Here is a 21,317-nt window from a genome sequence, read left to right as displayed (position 1 = left end):
TTTAACTAGAGACTGAGATTGTGCGAAAAGATAATTTTCATGATTCATATCCATTTAATAACTAACTAGTAGAATTAATTATTTTCAACTTGATAAGTTGATATTCCCTTTTTCCTTTTCTTTTTTTGGTTTTATTTGCCAAAAACATTGTGTACATGATATTTTATTTTCTTTAGGGCTAAGGTTCCAACTTAATATCTGCTGATAATAATACTTGGATATTAATTAAAGTTAGTGATTGAGACTCAGAACTTCAGCGGCCTTAATTTGCTCCATTAAGCTTGGAGTTTCAAAAAAATGTTTCATCATCATGCTGCTGCTTTAGAATCTTTCAAGCCTCTGTAATTATGTCATTTAGGCATGATGTTTAGTGAAGAACAAGTTGATTTTACCAATAGAACTCATGATCTGCTTTATCACAGAAAGTTGGGGGCAAAAAAAGAAAAAGAGAGAAATCAACTCGGAATTAACATGGACAAGCCAAGTCTAAATTTGTTAGCAATAAATTAATAAACCTTTATTTTTTTGTCAAATAAAAAGTAAGGCATTTGAAAAATGGTTTTAATCTAGGGAATGATGGTAATGAATAATAAAATTACTGAAAAACGATTGTCACAGAGTAAACTGATTGTTTGTATAATATTTGGTGGGAAATGATTTAAAGAAAACAAAAAGGAATGGGGTGAGAGAGGCTCGAACTCTCGACCTCAGGATAACTCGGAAGCTATGAGACCTACGCGCTAGCCAACTGCGCCACCACCCCTCCTTGTTTACTGGAGAAGACTTTATAGCACAAAGAGCAATGATGGCAGTTAACGCCAGAAAAGGCCATTGAATTTATGTGGATTCAGACCTAAAAGGAAAAAAGAGCAAATGGGGTGAGAGAGGCTCGAACTCTCGACCTCAGGATAACTCAGAAGCTATGAGACCTACGCGCTAGCCAACTGCGCCACCACCCCTTGATGGTTCCTTTTCTCTTCCAAAATATAATATCTGAAAAACATATAAAATAATTTATACCATTTCCTTTATGCCTCCATTTTAGTTAGTTCTCTCTAGAATTATTATGGCACATTCATCTCCAAAAAGAAGAAAATTATCGCCCCATGGAATAGGAACTTGGATAGTAGCTATAAGTGTATATCTGTTATATTTGAATTAATAAAGTGCAGATTTTTTAAATAAATATTTATTTTTGGTACGTATATATTGCTAGATTCTAGAATTTTTAGTAATTTAATCTAGAATGTAAGAGAAAAAAAGGACTGCCCAATCTATTCATTAAAAATTGAATAACATTGTAATCAACTTATGTATACTATGGGAAAAAGTAGAAAAAAGAAATATGCTCTAGTCTCAATTTTTGATAGATTAAAAAAAAATGCAGTTACAAAGTCTAAAAAAGTATCTTATCATTCAAAATTTTGGTTTGTAAGGACTAAATCATTCTTAGTCTGATTAACTATTTTTATCATATTGTCAGTGTCTGATAATCTAAGTTTACAGTTCAACAACTCATAATTTCGTTATTTGACAGTCAAATTACGATTCAAGAAATCACCATACTCCGATGAGATGGATATAACCATCAAACAATAATGTTATGAGTTGTTAAACTCTAAATACATATTATCAAACATAAATAATATAATAATGGTAGTTGATCGGAATTAAAATAATTAAATTTTTACTTATTAAAATTTTTTATAGTGAAATATTTTTTTTATTCGTAATTTTTAATCATGTATCTTTCTGTCTTAAAAATGATATATTAAAATAATGAAAAGGTATAATTATATAATATATTTTTTATATTTATTTCTATAATATGTCTATTGATAAAAAGGAACATAAATATAATATGAAAAATGATTAAGAAAGACAAACATTATATGTTATTCTTTTATCAAACTTTTAAATTTTGTTGATTAAATTCTGACCTTATAGCTTAATCATAATTCTAGTCAATTTACCAAAGGAGAACCAAAATGTACACGCAAACGGATTATTTGACTATCTTATATTGGTCATATTTCTAATCCGCCGTCGTTATATTTGTGTTATTGATTACAGAATATGTGTGTGAGGTCTGGTGCCTCACGAGAATTATTTTATTTGTTTTATATTTTTTATAAAATTTATTATAATACTTATATATTTCATGAGAATTAAAAACTATAATTTAGTTTAGTTATTATTTTTAAGTACTAATTATTTAGACAACATTAAATGATATATTTATATATTGAATATTTTTTATAAATTGTAATTAGATTAAATTTAAACATAAATTCAAAAATTTAACGTTTTAAATTAATATTTTATTTATTTATTTATAGATTGAACCGGTTAAATCAGCGATTCCGATTAAACTATTTTATGTTCAACATGATGATAAATTTTAATCCACTCTAAGGAGACAATAAGCCAAATTCAACTAGCATTACAATGACATCCAATTGATTGCAAAACCCTAGCCACCTCTCTTCTTTCTTTCTTATTTTTCTTGTTTTTTATTGAAATTTTATTTTTTGGTCCACCGCCGATCACTTTTAGATAGACAGTGGTCCATTTTTATTCTAACTTTATTAATTAGTTCTAATAACTAAAAATTAATGTAATTTTTTACAAGTTTTATAGTCCTCTATTATGGGGATGTTGAGTTCTCCTTCGATAGGAGTTTTATTATTTTCCATTATGGAAGTGTTCAGTTCTCCCTCTATAAGAGTTGTGAAGAGAAAGAAGAAATTCAATATGATATTCAAGCAATCAGACTCGTCAAAAAACATATATAAAATCGATATGTGATTTAGTGCCATCGAGTGAAGTATTCTTTCTGCAAAATTGCAATCTACTACTTCATTAACATGATTGATGATTGTTAGAAGTAAATTTATTTACATATATCTCTTGATATTTGATTTTTATTTTTATTTTTTATATCAAGATGTACTTGTTTATCTTCATTACTGGAATATTTATTTAAAAAAAAATTAATCCATTGTTAGCTCTAAAGCCGAGCTAGTATCATCAACTAACGGTTGTTTGGATTTGATTGGCCCAATCCACAGTTCGAGCCGCTCCTTTGATCAAGTGTAATCTTAAACATATACTTAAGATTCTTTTATTCGTGCCCTTAGAGGTAAAAACTATGTATGTTCTAAGTTTGAATAATATTTGATTAAAAACACAACTAGTTCTATTTACATATGTCATACTAAAAATAAAATTAATAAAAAAATTGCATGTAAAATATGTGCATTGTTTCTTCCTGCTTAAGGAGAGAATTTACTCGTCACAGCATCATACACCAGAAATTTGGGAGAAACTTATCTTCTTGTTGCCTATTAACAAATGAATAAAAATTCAACTAGTCTCTTAGCCTCCTTGTAAGGTAAGACTATATTATAAGTGGACTAGAGGTTAAGTCTCATTAGTTTTAAAAAAATGTCACTAATATAATAAAAAATAAAAAATTGAGTTAAGTCCTACAACAAGCGCAACCCTCATATTTAGTTGCCATTCTTGAATTTAAAACTCTTAGTAAACAATCGGTGATAAACCAGAGGAATATGAGGATGGTGTCAAAGTCATCATGTTATGCCCTGAGCAACACACGTGCTATAATGGTTGAAATAAAGAGTCATGATCCTACGAGGGTGAGCTAACTCCAAAAACCTGTCCTCATTTCGGATTGCAAGCTGCAACTCGCCTACATGAAACCTGAATCGCTGATAATCGCTGATCAACAATATGGTGATGAATTCGTTCCTGGGCTTTGTACACATCATTTGTCACATTATAGGCGTTGGTCAAGTCCGAAGTCGTTACCTTAACTACAAGGAGAGGATCCTTAAATAAAAAAACAGAGTAAAAATATAATTAAGAAAATGACAATTCTAGATTTTAGTTTGACTATTTATAAACTAAATTATAACTCAAACTACTGCCTTATGCCAAGAGTCAACTCATTATCGCATAGCAAAGGTAATGAAATTGGTAAATCTCAATCTTATAATCTTCATGTAATAAGAATGAAACTAATACTCCTTTCAATCATTATTGCGGCTTCCATATTTCATATATGATGAAAATTTTAAGTAATATGAATTGAGTATTATTTTTTTTTCTTTTTGCAGTATAAAGTAAATTTGAATACTATCCTACTAATTTATAAAAGAACTTAGTAGTCTTCGAATCAATTTTACATGCACTTCAACTAACTAATTTCTTTAGGCTAATTTAAGGTTCCACCTCCAATATTTGTATTGTTTTTCAGTGCTGGCCTTGGGAACTAACTTATATCAATCTCATCAAATTAATTTGCTACTAAGGTATCCCAAGAACAAGAAACATGCATTCCAAAAAGAAAATTCTTCTCCTTGCCCCTAGGATGAAAAGCTAACCATTAGTCAATCAACTAAAAGAATGGGAAAAAAAGGTACATACATTACTAGTTGCAAATTCTCAATCTAAACAGAAAAGAATTAATATTTGAAAAAGAACAACAAAGAAAAAACATAACAATATATGCTAAATCTATATAGTAAAAATAAAGAAAGAAAATACCAAGGTACATTCCATTATATACTATATATAATTACATATAATTGGGACCAAACATCTTGTTGTACAAAATAGACAATTTTAACAGTTGGATGCATGCATGGAAATGGCCAGCAAAAAAATATCTTCTATGTAGTTTTTGCAATTATCCTTCTACATAAGTACTAGTAAACCCATCTTAATTTTCACTTGAAAAGAGACAAAAAAAAGGCCAATTCATCCTTCTCTTGCTAAATAAGCATATATGGATTCGCTTAATATCAAGCCTCTGTAGTTCTTCTTCCTTATCTAGCACAAGGTCATGTGAACCTTTTCATGCAATTGGCTAAAATTCTTCATTTAAAACGTTTTTACATCACCTTTGTCAATACTAAATTTAACCACAAACGATTGGTTCGATCTAATGGGTTTGGCTTAGTTATGGGCTTAGTGGATTTTAGGTTCAAAACAATACTGGACGAACTACCCACGTCAGACCAAGATGCAACTCAAGATATCATGTTAAATTTTATGAGTGACGAGGCACAAAATTGCTTAAAATCTTCTGGAATCATCTTTAACACATTTGATGAGGTGGAGCACCAAGTTCTAAAAACAATCAACGCCAAGTTTCCTAATACATATACAATAGGTCCACTTTCCTTGCTTGAAAGGCACATCTCACGAACCCTAGCAGCAAAGTCGCTAAGGTCAAATCTATTGAAGGAAGACCTAAAATGTATAAAGTGGCTTGACAAACAAAAACCTAAGTCAGTTGTTTATGTGAATTATGGCAGCATAACCATACTGTTAGAAGAACAATTTAAATAGTTTGTGTGGGGGCTGGCAAACAGTAAGCACCCGCTCTTGTGGATAATTAGGCCTGACGTAGTGATGGGAAGTTGTGGATTTTTACCTAAAGAGTATCACCAACAGGTTGAAGATAAAGGGTTTTTAGCATCTTGGTGTCCGCAAGATCAAGTCCTGTCACATCCATTAGTATATGCATTTTTAACTCATGGTGGGTGGAAATCTACTTTGGAGAGTTTATGCAATGGGGTGCCAATGTTATGTTGGCCTTATTTCGATAAGTAGCCAATGAATTGTTGATATTTGTGCACAAAATGAGACATTGGTTTGAAGATTAGCCATAACATTAAGCATAATGAAATTCAAATGCTATTGAAGGAAATTATGGAAGGCAAGAAAGGAAACCAAATGGAAAAGAGTGCTTTACAATGGAGGAAAAAAGCAAAAGCAGCTGCAAGCAAGGAGGATCATCTTCCAATGAATTTGATAGATTTATAGATGATGTTATTCGTATATCAATACTTAAGGACTCCATATAAGTGTACATGAGTGAGAAAGTATGTACATAGATAGAATCATTGAATAATTTTGGCATAATTTGCTTTCTTCTTTTTTTTGCTTTTATTAAGTTTTTTTTTATATAGAACCAAACAGAGTCACTTAGTTTAAATATGTGAGCTTCCTTGCATATCACCAAAGGACTTAAATGATAATATATTTTCTCTAACAAGTGTTGAAATAAAATGTAAAGCCATTCATAAATCTACTAAATCTATTGATTTCGTGTCTATAAATACAAATAGTGAAGATTATTAGAAAGAAAATTTGCTTGGAGAGAGATATCTTTTTATAGATCATTTAACTCAATAAATTATTGTTTGGTACTAGAAAAGTTTATTTAAGAAATAATGGAATATGTTGCGCTTGTTACATATAGCCTGACATGAATAAGTAATGAATACATTGATTCTGAAAACTTGGCCTGGGAAGTATTGCGAGAAGATTAAGGACTTGAAGTCCTCAAGAACTAGCTAATGTATTATCCTTCAATCACTTCTTTTTTAACGCACTGTGGATGAATCCAACAATGGGAAAGTATATCTAATGGCATTCCTTTACTTTGTTGGTCGGCCTTTCTTCGGTGAGTAGCCTACAAATTGTTGATACTCATGCACCTTGTAGAATGCGGTTACTTAAGACATCAAGCGTGGTGAACTTGAAAATCATGTGAAGGAATGATGGAATACTAAAGATGAAGACATGTGATTAAAAAATATAAATTTATGGAAATTTATAGGAAGAAAACTAACAAAAGTTACAATATCATGTAATTGATTAAGAATGTTACATGATCAAGAATAATGGATTAGAGATTTATAATCGTGACATAAAAAAGAGGACCTTAGAATGGCAAATTGTTAGGAAATTTTATAAGTGATATGAAAGAATATTTATTCGGAGATAATAATTTGGACAACACAATAAATAAAGTGAGAAGAAAGAAATACACAAATTTACGTGGTTCGGCGTAAGCCCACGTCCATAGGCGAGGGAGAAGTAAAATCTACTAATTAAAATGAAGAGTATAAAATAGAAAAGTATAGAATAACTCTCAAGTTTTAAACCCAAATACACCCAATAAGCTCACTTCTCTAATTATACACAACAAAAATTGTTGGACATAAAAGGAGAGACTAAAGCTTTCAAAATGACCTCATAAGATATTTGATAAAGAAAATAGCACAATTGCGCACGCTCATTACTTTTCTTATCCATAAAAACATCATTTCATTATATATTGAAATTATATAAGAAATCACAAACCCAACCAAGTGAGGTAGACCCAAGTCCAATAAAACTAAAGCTAAGCACATAGAAAAGTCAGTTTAGAAAGTTCTAAAAAAGCCTAGAAAATACAATTATTACATGCCCAAGGAAAAGCTAGACTTCATGCACCTTCTAGAAGCATGTCGAAACTGTCTTCATCTCCTCAAGATGTAAAGCTTAGGCACCAAAGAAAATTTTTGGATATGTAAGAGATGACAAACTTAAAACTCGTGCAACTATATCTCTCAAAGATGGAAAAGAGGAGTGGGATGTACATCCCTAAGGCCAAAGGCATAAAATCTCCTCTAAGGATGTCACCCAGGCCATAACATAATCTAACAATGCATATGAGACATTGCTAGAAATTCTTTGGTTGATTCCTTGTATAATAATCCCTTCTCAAAGATAAACCAAGAAAATACAAATGGCTTTTATCTCCTCATAAATATTCACGTTCCTCTAAGAGATACTAATTTTTTTGAACAAAACTAGGGGTTTAGATCTCCCCCTTCAAAAGGAGCTCCATGGGAGCACAATAACTTCTCACTATGAGAACACAAAATATTATTTAGAAACTTTTCTTAATCTTAGAAAGATACAGCTAAACATGAAAACTACAAGAAAAATATACATATAAAGAAGATTGAGGGAGTAGTTTTGGCCAAAATCACCTTTTAAACCACTAGTTTTACTTTAGAGAGATATAAAAATTAATGCAGTAGGTGGCCACATTAAACTTAGCAATTAATGCAGTAGGTGGCTATATTTATGACCATATTAATGCAATAGGTGATCATATGTATGACCACTTTAAGTTTGATGACCAATATAATAGAAATGCTAATATATTTATGGCCTATATTAAACTTGGTTACCACATTAGTAGAAGGCCATATTTATGACCACTTTAAGATTGGTTACCAATGTGATAAAAGACCATAATTATAGCCGCTTTAAACATAGTGACCAATGTGGTAGATAAGCTTCATATGCAACAAGTCCATGGTAACTTCAAAATGGACTTGGGCTAAATTCAAGACAATATTAATAAATTTCCACCTTGACTTGAATTTCTTCAAACTTTAAAAAAATTAGAAGACTTTATTCCACCTTCTCCATTTAAACCCATAAGGACAATTTAAATATGAGAAATACTAATAAAGTCCAAGCAGTGCTTGAACTTGCTTAGTGAAAGATGCTTTGTCAACATATTAGCTGGATTATCTGCAATATCGATTTTCTTAACATAAATATTACCCTAAGAGATAATATCACGAACAAAATGATACCTCACAATAATGTGCTTCTTCCTCTCATGAAACATTTAAAATTTTGTTAAGTGAATAGCACTTTGGCTATCACAATGGACAACAATCACCTCCTAATCTGAATTGAGCTCACCAAACAATCCTCTTAACAAGATGCCTTCTTTAATAGCCTCAACAATTGCCATGTACTCCACTTCTGTAGTGGACAATACTACTGTAGACTGTAAAGTAGCTTTCCAACTGATAGCAGTATCACTAAGAGCAAATACATAACCAGTAATGGATCTTTGCTTGTCGAGATCATCTGCATAATCTGAATGAACATAACCAACCATATTTTCCTTGCTCTTTCCAAATTCCAAACAGGAATGGGTAGTACCATAAAAATATCTCAAAATCCATTTCACTGCCTATTAGTGCTCCTTACCAAGATTAGAATTATATCTACTAACAACACTAACTGCATGTGCAATGTCAAGACGAGTACAAACCATAATATAAATGAGACTACCAACAACACTAGAGTAGGGAACATATGACATACACTCAATATCTTTCTCTGATTATGGTGACATAGCAGCTGAAAGTCTAAAATGAGTAGCAAGTGGAGTGCTTATAGGTTTAGCATTGTTCATGCCAAAACACTCTAATAAATTTTCAATGACTCTTTTGAGTTAGATAAGTTTACCTGTAGCTTTATTTCTTTGAATCCCCATGTCTAGAATTTTTTTCGTTGCTCCTAAATCCTTCATCTCGAATTCACCACTCAACTTTGATTTCAACTTGTTAATCTTAGACATATCCTCAATTGCAATAAGCATGTCATCAATATAAAGCAACAAATATACAAATGAGCCATATGCAATCTTTCTGAAGTACACACAACTATTGTACTCACTCCTAGAGTAGTGTGTCCAACCATAAAGGAATCAAATCGCTTATACCATTGTCGAGGAGACTGTTTCGAGCCATATAGAGATTTCTTTAATAGGCAAACTTTCTTACCTTCAATGTCAAAACCCTGAGGCTATTGCATATAAATAGTCTCATCAAGTTCACCATGCAAGAAACCAGCTTTAACATCCAGTTATTCAAGCTCTAAATTACATATAGCAACCAAAGCTAGCAAGACACGAATAGAGCTATGTTTGACAACATGTGAGAAAACATCATTGAAATCAACTCCATCTATCTGACTGTAGCCCTTAGCAACCAACTGTGCCTTATACGTAGCATTTTCAACACCTGGAATACCATCTTTCTTCTTGAAGACCCACTTGTAACCAACAACTTTCTTGTCTTTAGGTGGTTTGACTAGATCCTAAGTTTTGTTCTTATGGAAAGAGTCCACCTCTTCTTGTATAGTAATCAACCACTCGGCAAAATCATCATAAGAAATAGCCTATCAATATGTAGAGGGATTGCCAATTCTATATGTTTCTTGTGCCACTGCTAGTGCAAAAGTAGCATAATAATCATCAAATCTTGCATGTTGCTTGGTATATCTTAGATTCTTATTTTTAGTAATTGAATATTCCTCTATTGCTCATGATTCATTTGCCTCATCAGAAATAAGTTGTTGAACTAGGCTTGATTCTGCATCATATTGTGGAAGAGTTGTACTTTCCACCTCAAACTTCACTTGCTCTCCTGTACTCTTCACAATTGTATCAGTAGAATGCTCATTTTTTCGATGAAGCATAAAAGACGCATCAAACACCACATCCCTACTAATCACTTAAGTGATTTTAGATCAGGGTACCAAACCTTGTATCCCCTTACACCGTTAGTGTAACCAATAAATATGCCATTTTTAGATCTAGGCTCCAATTTGCCATCATTATCATGAACATAAATAGGACATCCAAATACCCTCAAATTATAGTAATCAACAAGATGACCAGACTATAATTCCTCTGGAGCCTTGCAACTAATAGAAGCATTTAGAATGATTCACCAAATAGCAAGTTATAGAAGTTGCTTCTGCCCAAAAATCTTTCAATAGGCCCGAGTTAGGCAACATGCAACGAATTTTCTCCAACAAAGTTCTATTCATCAGCTCGGCAACAATATTTTGTTATGGCATACCTCTGACTGTAAGATGTCTAACAATGTCTTCATCTTTATAGAATTTGTTAAGATCACCATCACAGAACTCCAATCCATTATCAGTCCGAACGCATTTAATTTTCTTGTTAGTTTGCTTTTCTACCAAAATCTTCCACTGCTTGAAGGTGGTAAATACACTATTTTTGTGCTTCAAGAAATAAATCCATACCTTCATGGAGTAATCATCAATTAAACTAAATAGTACAAAATAAAAAAGTAGAGAATAACTCTCATACTCTTAAACCCAAATACACCAAATAAGCTCACCTCTCTCATTATACACAACAAATATTGTTGGACCTAAAAGGATAGACTAAATCTTTCAAAAGAATCTCGCAAGATATTTGACAAAGAAAATAGCACACTTGCACACATTCATTACTTCACTCAACAAAACAATAAAGAATGCCATATTTATAGACATAGCAATTAATGCAGTACGTGGCCACATTAAACTTAGCAATTAGTGCAATAGATTACTATATTTATGACCACATTAAACTTAGCAATTAATTCAGTAATTGACCATATTTATGACCACTTTAATAACCAATGTAGTAGAAATGTTATATATTTATGGCCTACTTTAAATTTGGTGACCACATTAGTAGAATGCCATATTTATGACCACTTAAGCTTGGTGACCAATATGGTAGAAGATCATAATTATAGCCATTTTAAACATGGTGACCAATGTGGTAGACAATCTTGATATGCAACAAGTCCATGGTAACTTCAAAATGGGGCTAAATTCAAGACAATACTAACATAGATATATCGGTTTAACAAAAATTGTAGCTAAAGAAATTAGTTAACTGCAGTAACTGATAGAGTCTTCTGAATGGAAGGTAATGCTTATGACCATAGAATTAAGAACTTAGCAGATTCTCATTACCCTTAAATGCATTATTACAAATAATGCAACCATTTAAGGAAAATACAGCATTTGAATTTCGCTGCTACTACTGATTTATATTGTATAGAGATTGAAAGATGATCGATAGCTATAACGTTTCCAAGAATACCCGTAATTTCTATTTCTCTACTGCTAAGTTCACATTTTGTAATTTCATCTTCTGTATCTGCACCATTAGGCAAGCTCCATAAAACTAAACCTAACATAATGTCTTCTGTCAAAGAAATTAAACGGAAACAATAGGAAGAATGCCAACAATTTGTAACCTCCACACTGCTAATGCGTTTTCTGAAACAAAGGCACACTAGTTTTGATTCAATTCATCAATCCATTTTCTAGCCTGTCTCCTTCAGTGACTCATCAATTCGACTCCAGAGCTGTTTTATCTTCAAGCCCATTGTTTTATACTCCTCAGTTTCCTTCATACTCACTTCCTCTTGGTCCAGAACAAGATGCAAGTAACTACATTACCTCCAGTTTTATCCCCAGCAATGTTACTTCACATTTTATTAATGCTCCAAAGTAGCAGTCTTCCTTTTCCCTCGAGTAACAATTGAAGTAATGCTAGAGGAGTTGGAACATTCTCCATAAACTCATTATCCTTCGACATTGAAAACATGAGATGAACAACCAGACGAGAGAAATTGATCACTTGATGGACTTCTCTAATCTTTAACTCTTCCAGTGGCTTCTAATTATTGGCACATCATTGCACTCTTTTAGCCAGTCCAAAAAATTCTTCTTGTTTTCACCTCATTGATCAAAAACAGTCTATGCATGTTGGCTTCCAGTTCTTGAATCTTGTTATCCTTCCAAGAACTTACTTGGTTGATGAGGCTATTCAACAAGGTCATTTTCTTCTTTTTCTTCTACTTCATCAATCCTGCATTTCTTGGTAAAATTTAGTTCACTTCCACTTTCAATTACAACCACATTTTACTCCCAGTAATCTTTTCCACCATATCAAGCAGGCGCTGATTACGTATGTATTACATTGTAATCTTTCACGATCTTGTTCTTAGTTTTTTTGAGATTCAATTGTTGGATCCAATGAGGCACCAACTTCTTCCGTACTCAATTGACCGGTATCTCGATCTATCTCCTCAATGCCAGGACTCCAAAGGTCAGGTTTAGGATCAAGATTCTGATCGTTTCCTTTCATTGTTATTGGCTTCTTTAAGATGAAGGACGGTCAGAACGTAGAAAGCAGCAAAACTAAAGTTTTTTCTCAGGAAGAGAAAAGTTCAAAAAACAGGTTATATTTGGCCAAAGACGACAGCTATAATACAGTAACATGTTTGTTTTTACAATTACAATTCTGATTAAAATGTAAAATGCTTTCAGAGAGTTTAAAGATGAACAATAAAAGAAGCTTTTATAATTAAGCAGATTCTGAAATTAAAGCATTGTTATTCAGCTCAAGATCGACTGTATAATAATGTAATAGGCATTCCACTGGTCAACAAACCACGATAACATGTCTTACATTCATTGCCCCTTTTTTCAAGTGTCTAGAAGATGCCCGCATACAATTACCATTAGTTCATCAAGACTAGATTAGAGCATTTTAAACCCTACTCATAACCAAGCAGGAAAATTGGCTCCAGTGCCAGAATCTATACAGCTAGTTTTCCCACACAGTATTTCAACACATATTTTCTCTGCAACCAATGTTTGTCTTTCAACGCATATTTTCTCTGCGACGCACGTATCTGGTTCTGTCATTGTATCTGGGTCTGTCGTTAGCTCTCTGTGGCTGTGGTTCCACTCTTCTCTGTCTTTCAGGTGATCTCTGAACTATCTCTCCATTCACAAACAATTCAGCTGCAAGATAGAGATGCAAAATTAGTTGGAATCTCAGGAATGATGAGCACCTGTAACCTAACTCAAGACTGTGACCTCTGCCAGATCAAATTTTCAATTCAAACTTCCATGCGATGCAACAAGTTTCCTTTTATCCTAATGCACAAACTAGATTAAAAATAGATTACCATTACTGGAAGAAAAATGGCTAGTACTTTTTCATCTTATAAACTATAACATACAACAGAGCATCTTAAAGCATAGCCTACAGCAATTTAAATTAAGGTGCTTCTGCACTAAATCACATTAGAGCAGCAGAAAGAAATTTACAAATATCATTAAAATTAATGTATCATCTCCAATTATTCTGTATTTCCATTAAATACAAGAAGATGAGAACAGGAAATGAGAGAAGTTCAATATAAGTCCATTAGCATTCAAAGCTAGACAATACCCACTAGAGGTTAATAGCTTTGCCAAGATGGACTGACACAGAACAGATCAGTAAACATAAAAATGCAAGCATAGAATTTAAAAGTCCAAAAATCTTTACCAAAACATTTAATGTCGTATCTTAATGACATATAAATCCAGAGTATAAAGATACAACATGCAAATGAGAAAAATTTGGATGCAAACAATCCTTTCAAGGGCATTAACCTTTCCACAATTTTTTTTTTTTCTCAGGGGTATATCAACAATCAGACATAAATATAATCATTCCAGATTCACTTATAATCTCCAATGATTCTGCAGCTCCAATTGAGTTGTATTAAGAAAAAGAAAAGAATGGAGCAGGTAATGGAGATGTTTAATCTGAGTCCAATAGCATTCAAAGCTAGACATTATCAACTAACAGACAAGAAAAGAAAGAAGATATATGCATGTATAATCTCCAATGATTCTGCAGCTCCACTGAGTTGTATTAACAAAAAGAAAAGAATGGAACAGGTAACGGAGACATTTAATGCGAGTCCAATAGCATTCAAAGCTCGAAATTAATGTGAGTCCAATAGCATTCAAAGCTAGACATTATCAACCAACGGGAAAAAAAAAAAAAAGAAGATATATGCATGTTTGCCAAAACTCCATGTATATAACACGTAATGGACTAGTTCAATGCAAATCAATCAATCAACCAGAATATGCACCTAGGCTTGATGTGTTAGAAGATTCTACTATTTATTTCATGTAAAAAAAAAAAAGAACAGGCAGCATAATATTTCATCTCCAGTGATCTGCAACTTCACTAAGAATAAAGAACAGAATAGTCAAGAACTGAAGACAGAAATTCGAAGCAAGTCCATGATTAAATTACTGTCACTTGCAGTGCAAGAAAATTATATTGATACTAAGAAAACAAGAATTATTTCTCCCATTCCATATCAATTAAGATATACAGGAAGAAAATTAGATTCGTGTATAGGTTATCTAACACAGCCAACTGTGCCTGTACCAAGTAACTGCATGATTCATCTATATAAATGTTTCAATCCCACTGACCTGCAGCTTAACGCAAAGCACAGAATTGTTAAAGAGTGAACATTTGATGCAAGTCCATTAGCATTCAAAGCTAAACATTGTCTGCAAAGACTCCTTTAGCTTTGCCAAGATGGATTATACATGAACAAAAATCCAATTAAGAAATCATGTAGTTTCACAATTTATGTTTCACCAAAAGTAGCACTGCACCCCTTTGTCAAAATCATCATTGACTGTAAGCAGAAATAATAATCTCGGGAAGTATATCACTATATCTGAACCATTCATTATGGATTCAAGATATATAGGGAGGAACAATAGATTGGTGTAAGCTTATCTCACACAGTTAATTGTGCTTATACCAAGAAAGTAACTGCGTGATAAATCCATGGCCAGAAACAAATTCTACTGTAAAATCACGTTTCATTCCCACTGATCTGCAGCTTAACGTAAAGCACAGAATTGTTAAGAGTGAACTTTTGATGCAAGTCCGTTAGCATTCAAAGCTAAACATTGTCTAGACTCCTTTGACTTTGCCAAGATGGACTTTCCATGAAAGAAAAATCCAATTAAAAAATCACATAGTTTCACAATTCATGTTTCACCAAAAGTAGCAATGCACCCTTTAACTTTGCAAAGACAGACTTTACATCAAAGAAAAATCCAATTAAAAAATCGTGTAGTTCCACAATTCTTGTTTCACCAAAAGTATCACTGTAACCCTGGTCAAAAATCATCATTGATTATCAGCAGGAATAACAACTCGGGAAGCATATCATTATATCTCTACTATTCATTAGGGAATCAAGATACATAGGGAGGAACAATAGATTGGTGTAACTGATCTGACATAATTAATTGTGCTTACACCGAGTAAATAACTGCATGATATATCTATGGCCACACAAAGAAATTCTATTTTAATCATGTTTCATTCACACTGATCTGCAACTTAACACGAAGCACAGAATTCTTAAGAGTGAACATTTGGCGTAAGTCCATTAGCATTCAAAGCTAAGCATTGTCTGTAAGACTCCTTTAGCTTTGCCAAGATGGACTGTCATTAAAGGAAAACCCAATTACACTGTCACAATACTTCATACTTCTTCATATTTCACAAAAGTACACTGCATCCTTTTGTCAAAATCATCTACTACCAGCAGGAAAAAAAATCTCTAAGATCTTGCACACTAAATAATATTCATGACAATGCGATGGAGGAAAAGAATCTAACAAAATAAACAATTAACGCTAGAAAAGGTTTCAAACATGGTAAAGTTGTTTACTCCATGAGATTGAGTGAAACAAGAGAAAATAAATCAATTTCGTCGAATTATATGAGGTGCATCACAAAGCAGACACCTAGAAATGCAAGAACTTACCGCCATAGTCCTTGTTTTCAGGATCAACATAAGAATCTGGAAGAACAAACAGAACGCCAGGCAAACCTGTTAACCAATAACAAAATTCAATTTGCCATCAGCATAAGAATCAGGAAGAACAAATAGAACACCAGCAACTTATTTATTGCCTTAAAAATAAATTAAAGAAAACTAAAGAAAAGACCTTCTAGCTTATTAGATGTCTCCTCATCAATTTCACAGCCAAATCCAAAATACCGCTCACAAGAAACATTATAAATCTTCTTTTTAGCTTCTTCCTCACTGAGACGAAAACAAACACATGAGATATCCAAAGTTTTAATCAAAGATCCAAACTTTTCAATCAATTAACACAAAAGACAAAAAGAAGATATACCTGCCAACAACTTTAGCTAAGGTTTGAATATAACAATCAATCATTTGCTGTTTAGTTGCTCCTTCACCACCAGGTTTATCCATAACAATAAGCCAATGCTCATAATCACAACCCGGAAAAAGGGGAGCCATTTCGTTAGGTGGACGGTCACTGAAGTTGGACCCAGAGTTTAAGGGTGAGTAGGCGGAGTTACCGGCTCGATTGACCCGGCACCGAATTGAAGTAAAACGAGTCGGTTTGATTGAGTGAACGGCATGTGAAAGTGGAAGTAATGAACGCCGAGTAAAAAGAAGAGAAGGAGGTAAAGGAGGACAGATTATTGAGGTGGTGGTGGTGGTGGTGGTGGTGGTGGTGATGGTGGAGAGGAGGCGCTTAGGGAGGAGGAGGGAGAAAGTGAGGTGGCGCGTGAAAGAACGAGCTAGGGTTTGAGCCATTTCTATAGCGAAACGAAGAAAGGGGTTTTGGGAGAGATAGGAGTGAGGGTTTTGGGAGATACTAAGGCAGTATTTATTGATGCTTTAGCTGGATAAGATACATATTTTTTAGTTTTTTAAGGGCTTGCTGCCTTGTTGCTAATTGGACCTTTTTTTTTGTTTTATTTCTGGCTAGATTTTAGGGCTTTACCCATTAGCCCATTCTCTATTAGTTCAGAGTAGAGCTTTGCCTAAATAATATATAAAAAGGGCCTAATTAATTAAATTAAATTCTAATAATTTTATCCAATTATTTTAAATTTTAAAATAAATACTCAATATTTTAATTTATTTTTAGAATTATTTTTCGATAATAATTTTGTATTTCATAATAAAAAAATATAAAAAGTTGATTGTGCTTATTTAAAGAATAATAATTATGAATCGACAAAAATATTGTTTTCTAGCTTTAATAATATGATCATTAAGAATTTCATATATATGCCTTTTTTACGTATTTTATATTTAAATGCAATAAGTTAATTCACTAATTTTAATATTAGCAAGCAGAATTGACTTGCCATATCATTTTTTTCATTGTAAATTTTTAAAACTTATTACCGAAAATTATTTTTAAAAATAAATTAAACGCATAGATATTTATTTTAAAAGTTTGAAACAATTGAATAAAATTGTTAAAAAGTGTAAAGTTTAAGATTTAATTAATAATTAGGCCATAGAAAAAGAAAAATAATGTTAAATTTGTAAAAACACTAAAAGGTTATGATTTTATTTAATTCAATCATTAGTTTCTATTTAAGGGCTAGCTCAAACGGTAAGCGCATTCCCTTTTGCGAGTAAAAGGCCCGAGTACGAGTTTTTTCCTCCACACTAAGTAAATTTTTATTTTTATGACGAGTGTAAGAAGATAACTACCCCATGTTGTGTAGTCCATTGCATGCTGGCCCTCCCATAAATTCAAAAAAAAAATAGTAGTGTGCATATATGTTTTACGTAGAAGATTTTAGCTAATTGAATCAAATTGTGCTTCTAAAAAACTTTAACTGACCATTTAGATTTTTAAATTTTTAAAATAAAAATCACACTACTTATAAGAAAAATTATTTATTTTACTGAGTATTTATTTTTTCAGAAATACATTTGTTTGTGCCGAAAGGACTAAGATTCACTTTAGAATTTTGCAAAAGTAAGATATATGAGCATCAAAAATTGTTAGAAATCACTAAGATGCATCTCTAATGCTATGTTTGGTTGAAATTTATAAAAAAAATCATTTCATTTGAAAAAAAGACATGAGAGATAAAATAAAATAATAATAATAAAATTAAAAGAGATATTTTAGTGTTATGAAATGTATTGACTTATTAATGTGGAAATTATTTAAAAATTCTACCTATTTTATTGTAATTTAATGTAGCTATAATCAATTCTATACAAATTTAATTATTTAGAATGCTAAATTAACTTCCACTTCATTTAAAGCATATAAATTTTAGATTTGTAAATGAATTTTATACATTTCAACCAAATACTATGTAAATGGTTTTTTATTGAATTATTCATTTATTTATATTGTCTTGAATTTTATATTAATTTTGAGTTTATTTTTATATTTACTTAATTAGATTTGGGACATAATTTTTATTATTTTTATATGTAAAAATAGAATGCAACTTTTATATAGACTTTTCTGCTGCTAAACTATATTATTAGAAAAAGAAAAAAAAAAAAGAATTAGATAGATAGTTTGGTTGGGCAAAAATGTTTGATGAACTGTCAATTATTTTTTGAGAAAATTATACTATATATTATTTTAAAAAAAATATCATTTATATTGTAGTTTTATTTTTCTTTCATTTTTACTTTATTTCTTTTTCTTTTTTACTTTGTTTGACTTTTTTCATTTCATTTATATGATAATTTCTCTTAAAACAGATATTTCTACTATATCTCTTTAAATATAATATAATATCTCTTTTTCTTCTTCTTATTCTTCTTCGTCATTATCATCATTACGGCTATAATGATACCAAAGGAGAATATCATAACTCTTTTTCTTCATTGTCATCATCAGGTCTTGGCGAACCTTCAACGAGTATTAAAAATCAAAGAAATGTTTAAATCAATATTTAGAAGAAAGCCAATTTAAAAACTCCAAAGCTTAGATTAAAACTATATAATTGTAAAGCAACAGACATTAGTGATGGAGAGAGGCATGGGTGTTTGGTTGGCAAAGGCTTTTACAATTTTTACGAGTTGTATCTTTTTTGACATTAAATTCTTGTTATCTAATTTAGTTTAATTTGAAGAAATAATTAAAAAATATTTTGGTCTTAAAATTATTTAATCTTGATTTGTTTGAATGATTTTACTGATATTTGATTCAAATTTTATATTGTGGTATTGTTAAGTAAAATGTGAATACAAATTGTACCGACCCGGAACCAGATCATATGAGATATCATCCGCTTTGACCCCACTGGCCTTACGATTTTGTCCCTTTGGTGGATTTTCTAGAAGTTCTCTGAATCAAGTACGTTTAACTTTAGAGTTCCTACAACTCCATAGCCAAACAACCAAAATGCGTCTCATGTGATTAGTTCCAACTCTTTACATATATGTTATCAACCATTCCCCGCCCCATTTCGATGGGCAATTTGATTCATTCATGTACCCCCGTACCTTAGAGTGTTGTCATCTTAGAAGCTTGACAGAAACTGCTCATTATCCAGGCATCCTATCTTTGCCCTAGCATCCACTTTCCGCCCTCATCGGACCAGTTCTCTAGGCCAGGTTGTCACATGCCCACCAGTTTCCGCCTAGTACATTCTTGAACCACACATCTACTAGAGGAGTCTTGCTTTGATACCATTTGTAACGACCCAGAACTAGATCACATGAGATATTGTCCGCTTTGGCCCCCACTGGCCTTACGGTTTTGTCCATTTGGCGGGTTTGAGAACTTTCCAGGAGGTCATCCATCCTAGAATTTCTTTGAACCAAGCATGTTTAACTTTGAATTTTCTATAACTTCACAACTAAACAACCAAAAAGTGCCTCATGTGATTAGTTCCAACTATTTACATATATTATTTTGATGTGTAATTCGATTCATTCATGTACCTCCGTATTTTAGAGTGCTGCCATCCTAGAAGTCGCTCCTTGTCCAAGCATCATATCTTTGCCCCGACGTCCATTTCCTGCCCTCATCGGACCGCTTCTCTATGCCAGATTGTCACATAAATATTAAAAAGTTGAATAGTATTTTGGATGTCTTAAAGTGAATAAAACGGTAACTTATGACTTCAAATTGTCTTATCTTTCAACTATTTGTTAATGTGCTTGAACCATAAAAGAGTTTGTTATTAACTTTCTCTTCTTTTTTTTTTTTTTTTTTTATAGAAATGAAAACAAATTTTGAGTCTGATTTTTTAAAAATTTTTAGTTTTTGATATGTTGTTTATGTATCTCAAAAAAAATATTATTTTCTATTTATTTTTTTTTTTCTGGGACATTGTAAGTGTTGAATTGACTTAAAATGTATTTTACTATCCATGTTACCTAATGTATGAATAAATAATGAAATAACTACTTGAGTTGGTTAATAAATTGAACTAAATAGGATTATGGTTTGCACTTATAATGTTTGATAATATGTTTGTTTTAAGAAATTGGTAAAATAGTGGCCAAGCTTACAGGTGCATAGATACCAAAGATATAAATTGAAACTAAAGACCAATTTTGAATACTATTTATATACTATATGTATACCAAATATATATGAAACATATACTAAAATCTGTAAATGTATACCATTTACTGTAACTTGTCCTTGTGTCTTTCTAAAGATATAAACATAGTGAATATATTATATATAAGAAATATATATTAAAATAAATTGAATGTATTCTATTATTTTGAATAAACATTGATATTATATCTTTGCTACTAGAAAAAGAATTAAATTTTGGAATAAAAATATATTAAATAAATTAAAATCTTGATTAAAATTTATTTAGTATATACCTAATATATAGCTAACGTATACATTTTATACCCAACATATAATAAAATAAATGTAATGTATAGTATCTCCTAAGAGTGTACTTTTTTTATATATAAATATGCAATCTATATGAATTAAAATAGTTGCAGATATCAAATATATATTTAATGTATACTAATATTTTGTTGAGCATATATCATTTGCTCGCTATTTTTGGCCTTTTCTAAAAAGATACAAGTATTTAAAATATACTATAAATATATGCAACAGATACTAAAATAAATATAATGTATATCAATTTTTAGATTTTACCTTTTTAGTTTTCTATATTTGAGATAAATAAATAAATATATATATAT

At 31.5% G+C, this 21,317-nt stretch overlaps 1 protein-coding gene and 2 non-coding genes across 3 annotated transcripts; all 3 read right to left on the bottom strand.

The window, feature by feature from the left end:
* Positions 1-678: 678 nt before the first annotated feature.
* Positions 679-763, bottom strand: TRNAM-CAU. The gene is given in 2 exon segments: positions 679-714; positions 726-763. It is a non-coding gene; the product is annotated as a tRNA-Met (tRNA).
* A 111-nt stretch (positions 764-874) lies between these two features.
* TRNAM-CAU lies at positions 875-959 on the bottom strand. The gene is given in 2 exon segments: positions 875-910; positions 922-959. It is a non-coding gene; the product is annotated as a tRNA-Met (tRNA).
* Positions 960-12,868: 11,909 nt separating this feature from the next.
* On the bottom strand, positions 12,869-17,028 carry LOC8281249 (multiple organellar RNA editing factor 2, chloroplastic). The gene is made up of 4 exons (XM_002532835.4): positions 16,519-17,028; positions 16,327-16,424; positions 16,143-16,208; positions 12,869-13,299 (listed from the first exon to the last, which is right to left on the bottom strand). The coding sequence occupies exons 1-4, from the start codon at positions 16,950-16,952 to the stop codon at positions 13,157-13,159; spliced, it is 741 nt and encodes a 246-aa protein (XP_002532881.4). The 5' UTR covers positions 16,953-17,028; the 3' UTR covers positions 12,869-13,156.
* Between the last annotated feature and the right edge of the window lie 4,289 nt (positions 17,029-21,317).

The sequence above is a fragment of the Ricinus communis genome, chromosome 7 (genome assembly GCF_019578655.1).
Source record: "Ricinus communis isolate WT05 ecotype wild-type chromosome 7, ASM1957865v1, whole genome shotgun sequence".
Classification (NCBI taxonomy): Eukaryota; Viridiplantae; Streptophyta; class Magnoliopsida; order Malpighiales; family Euphorbiaceae; genus Ricinus; species Ricinus communis.
The sequence above is the reverse complement of the archived record's forward strand: the minus strand, read 5'-3'. Positions and strand labels throughout refer to the sequence as shown.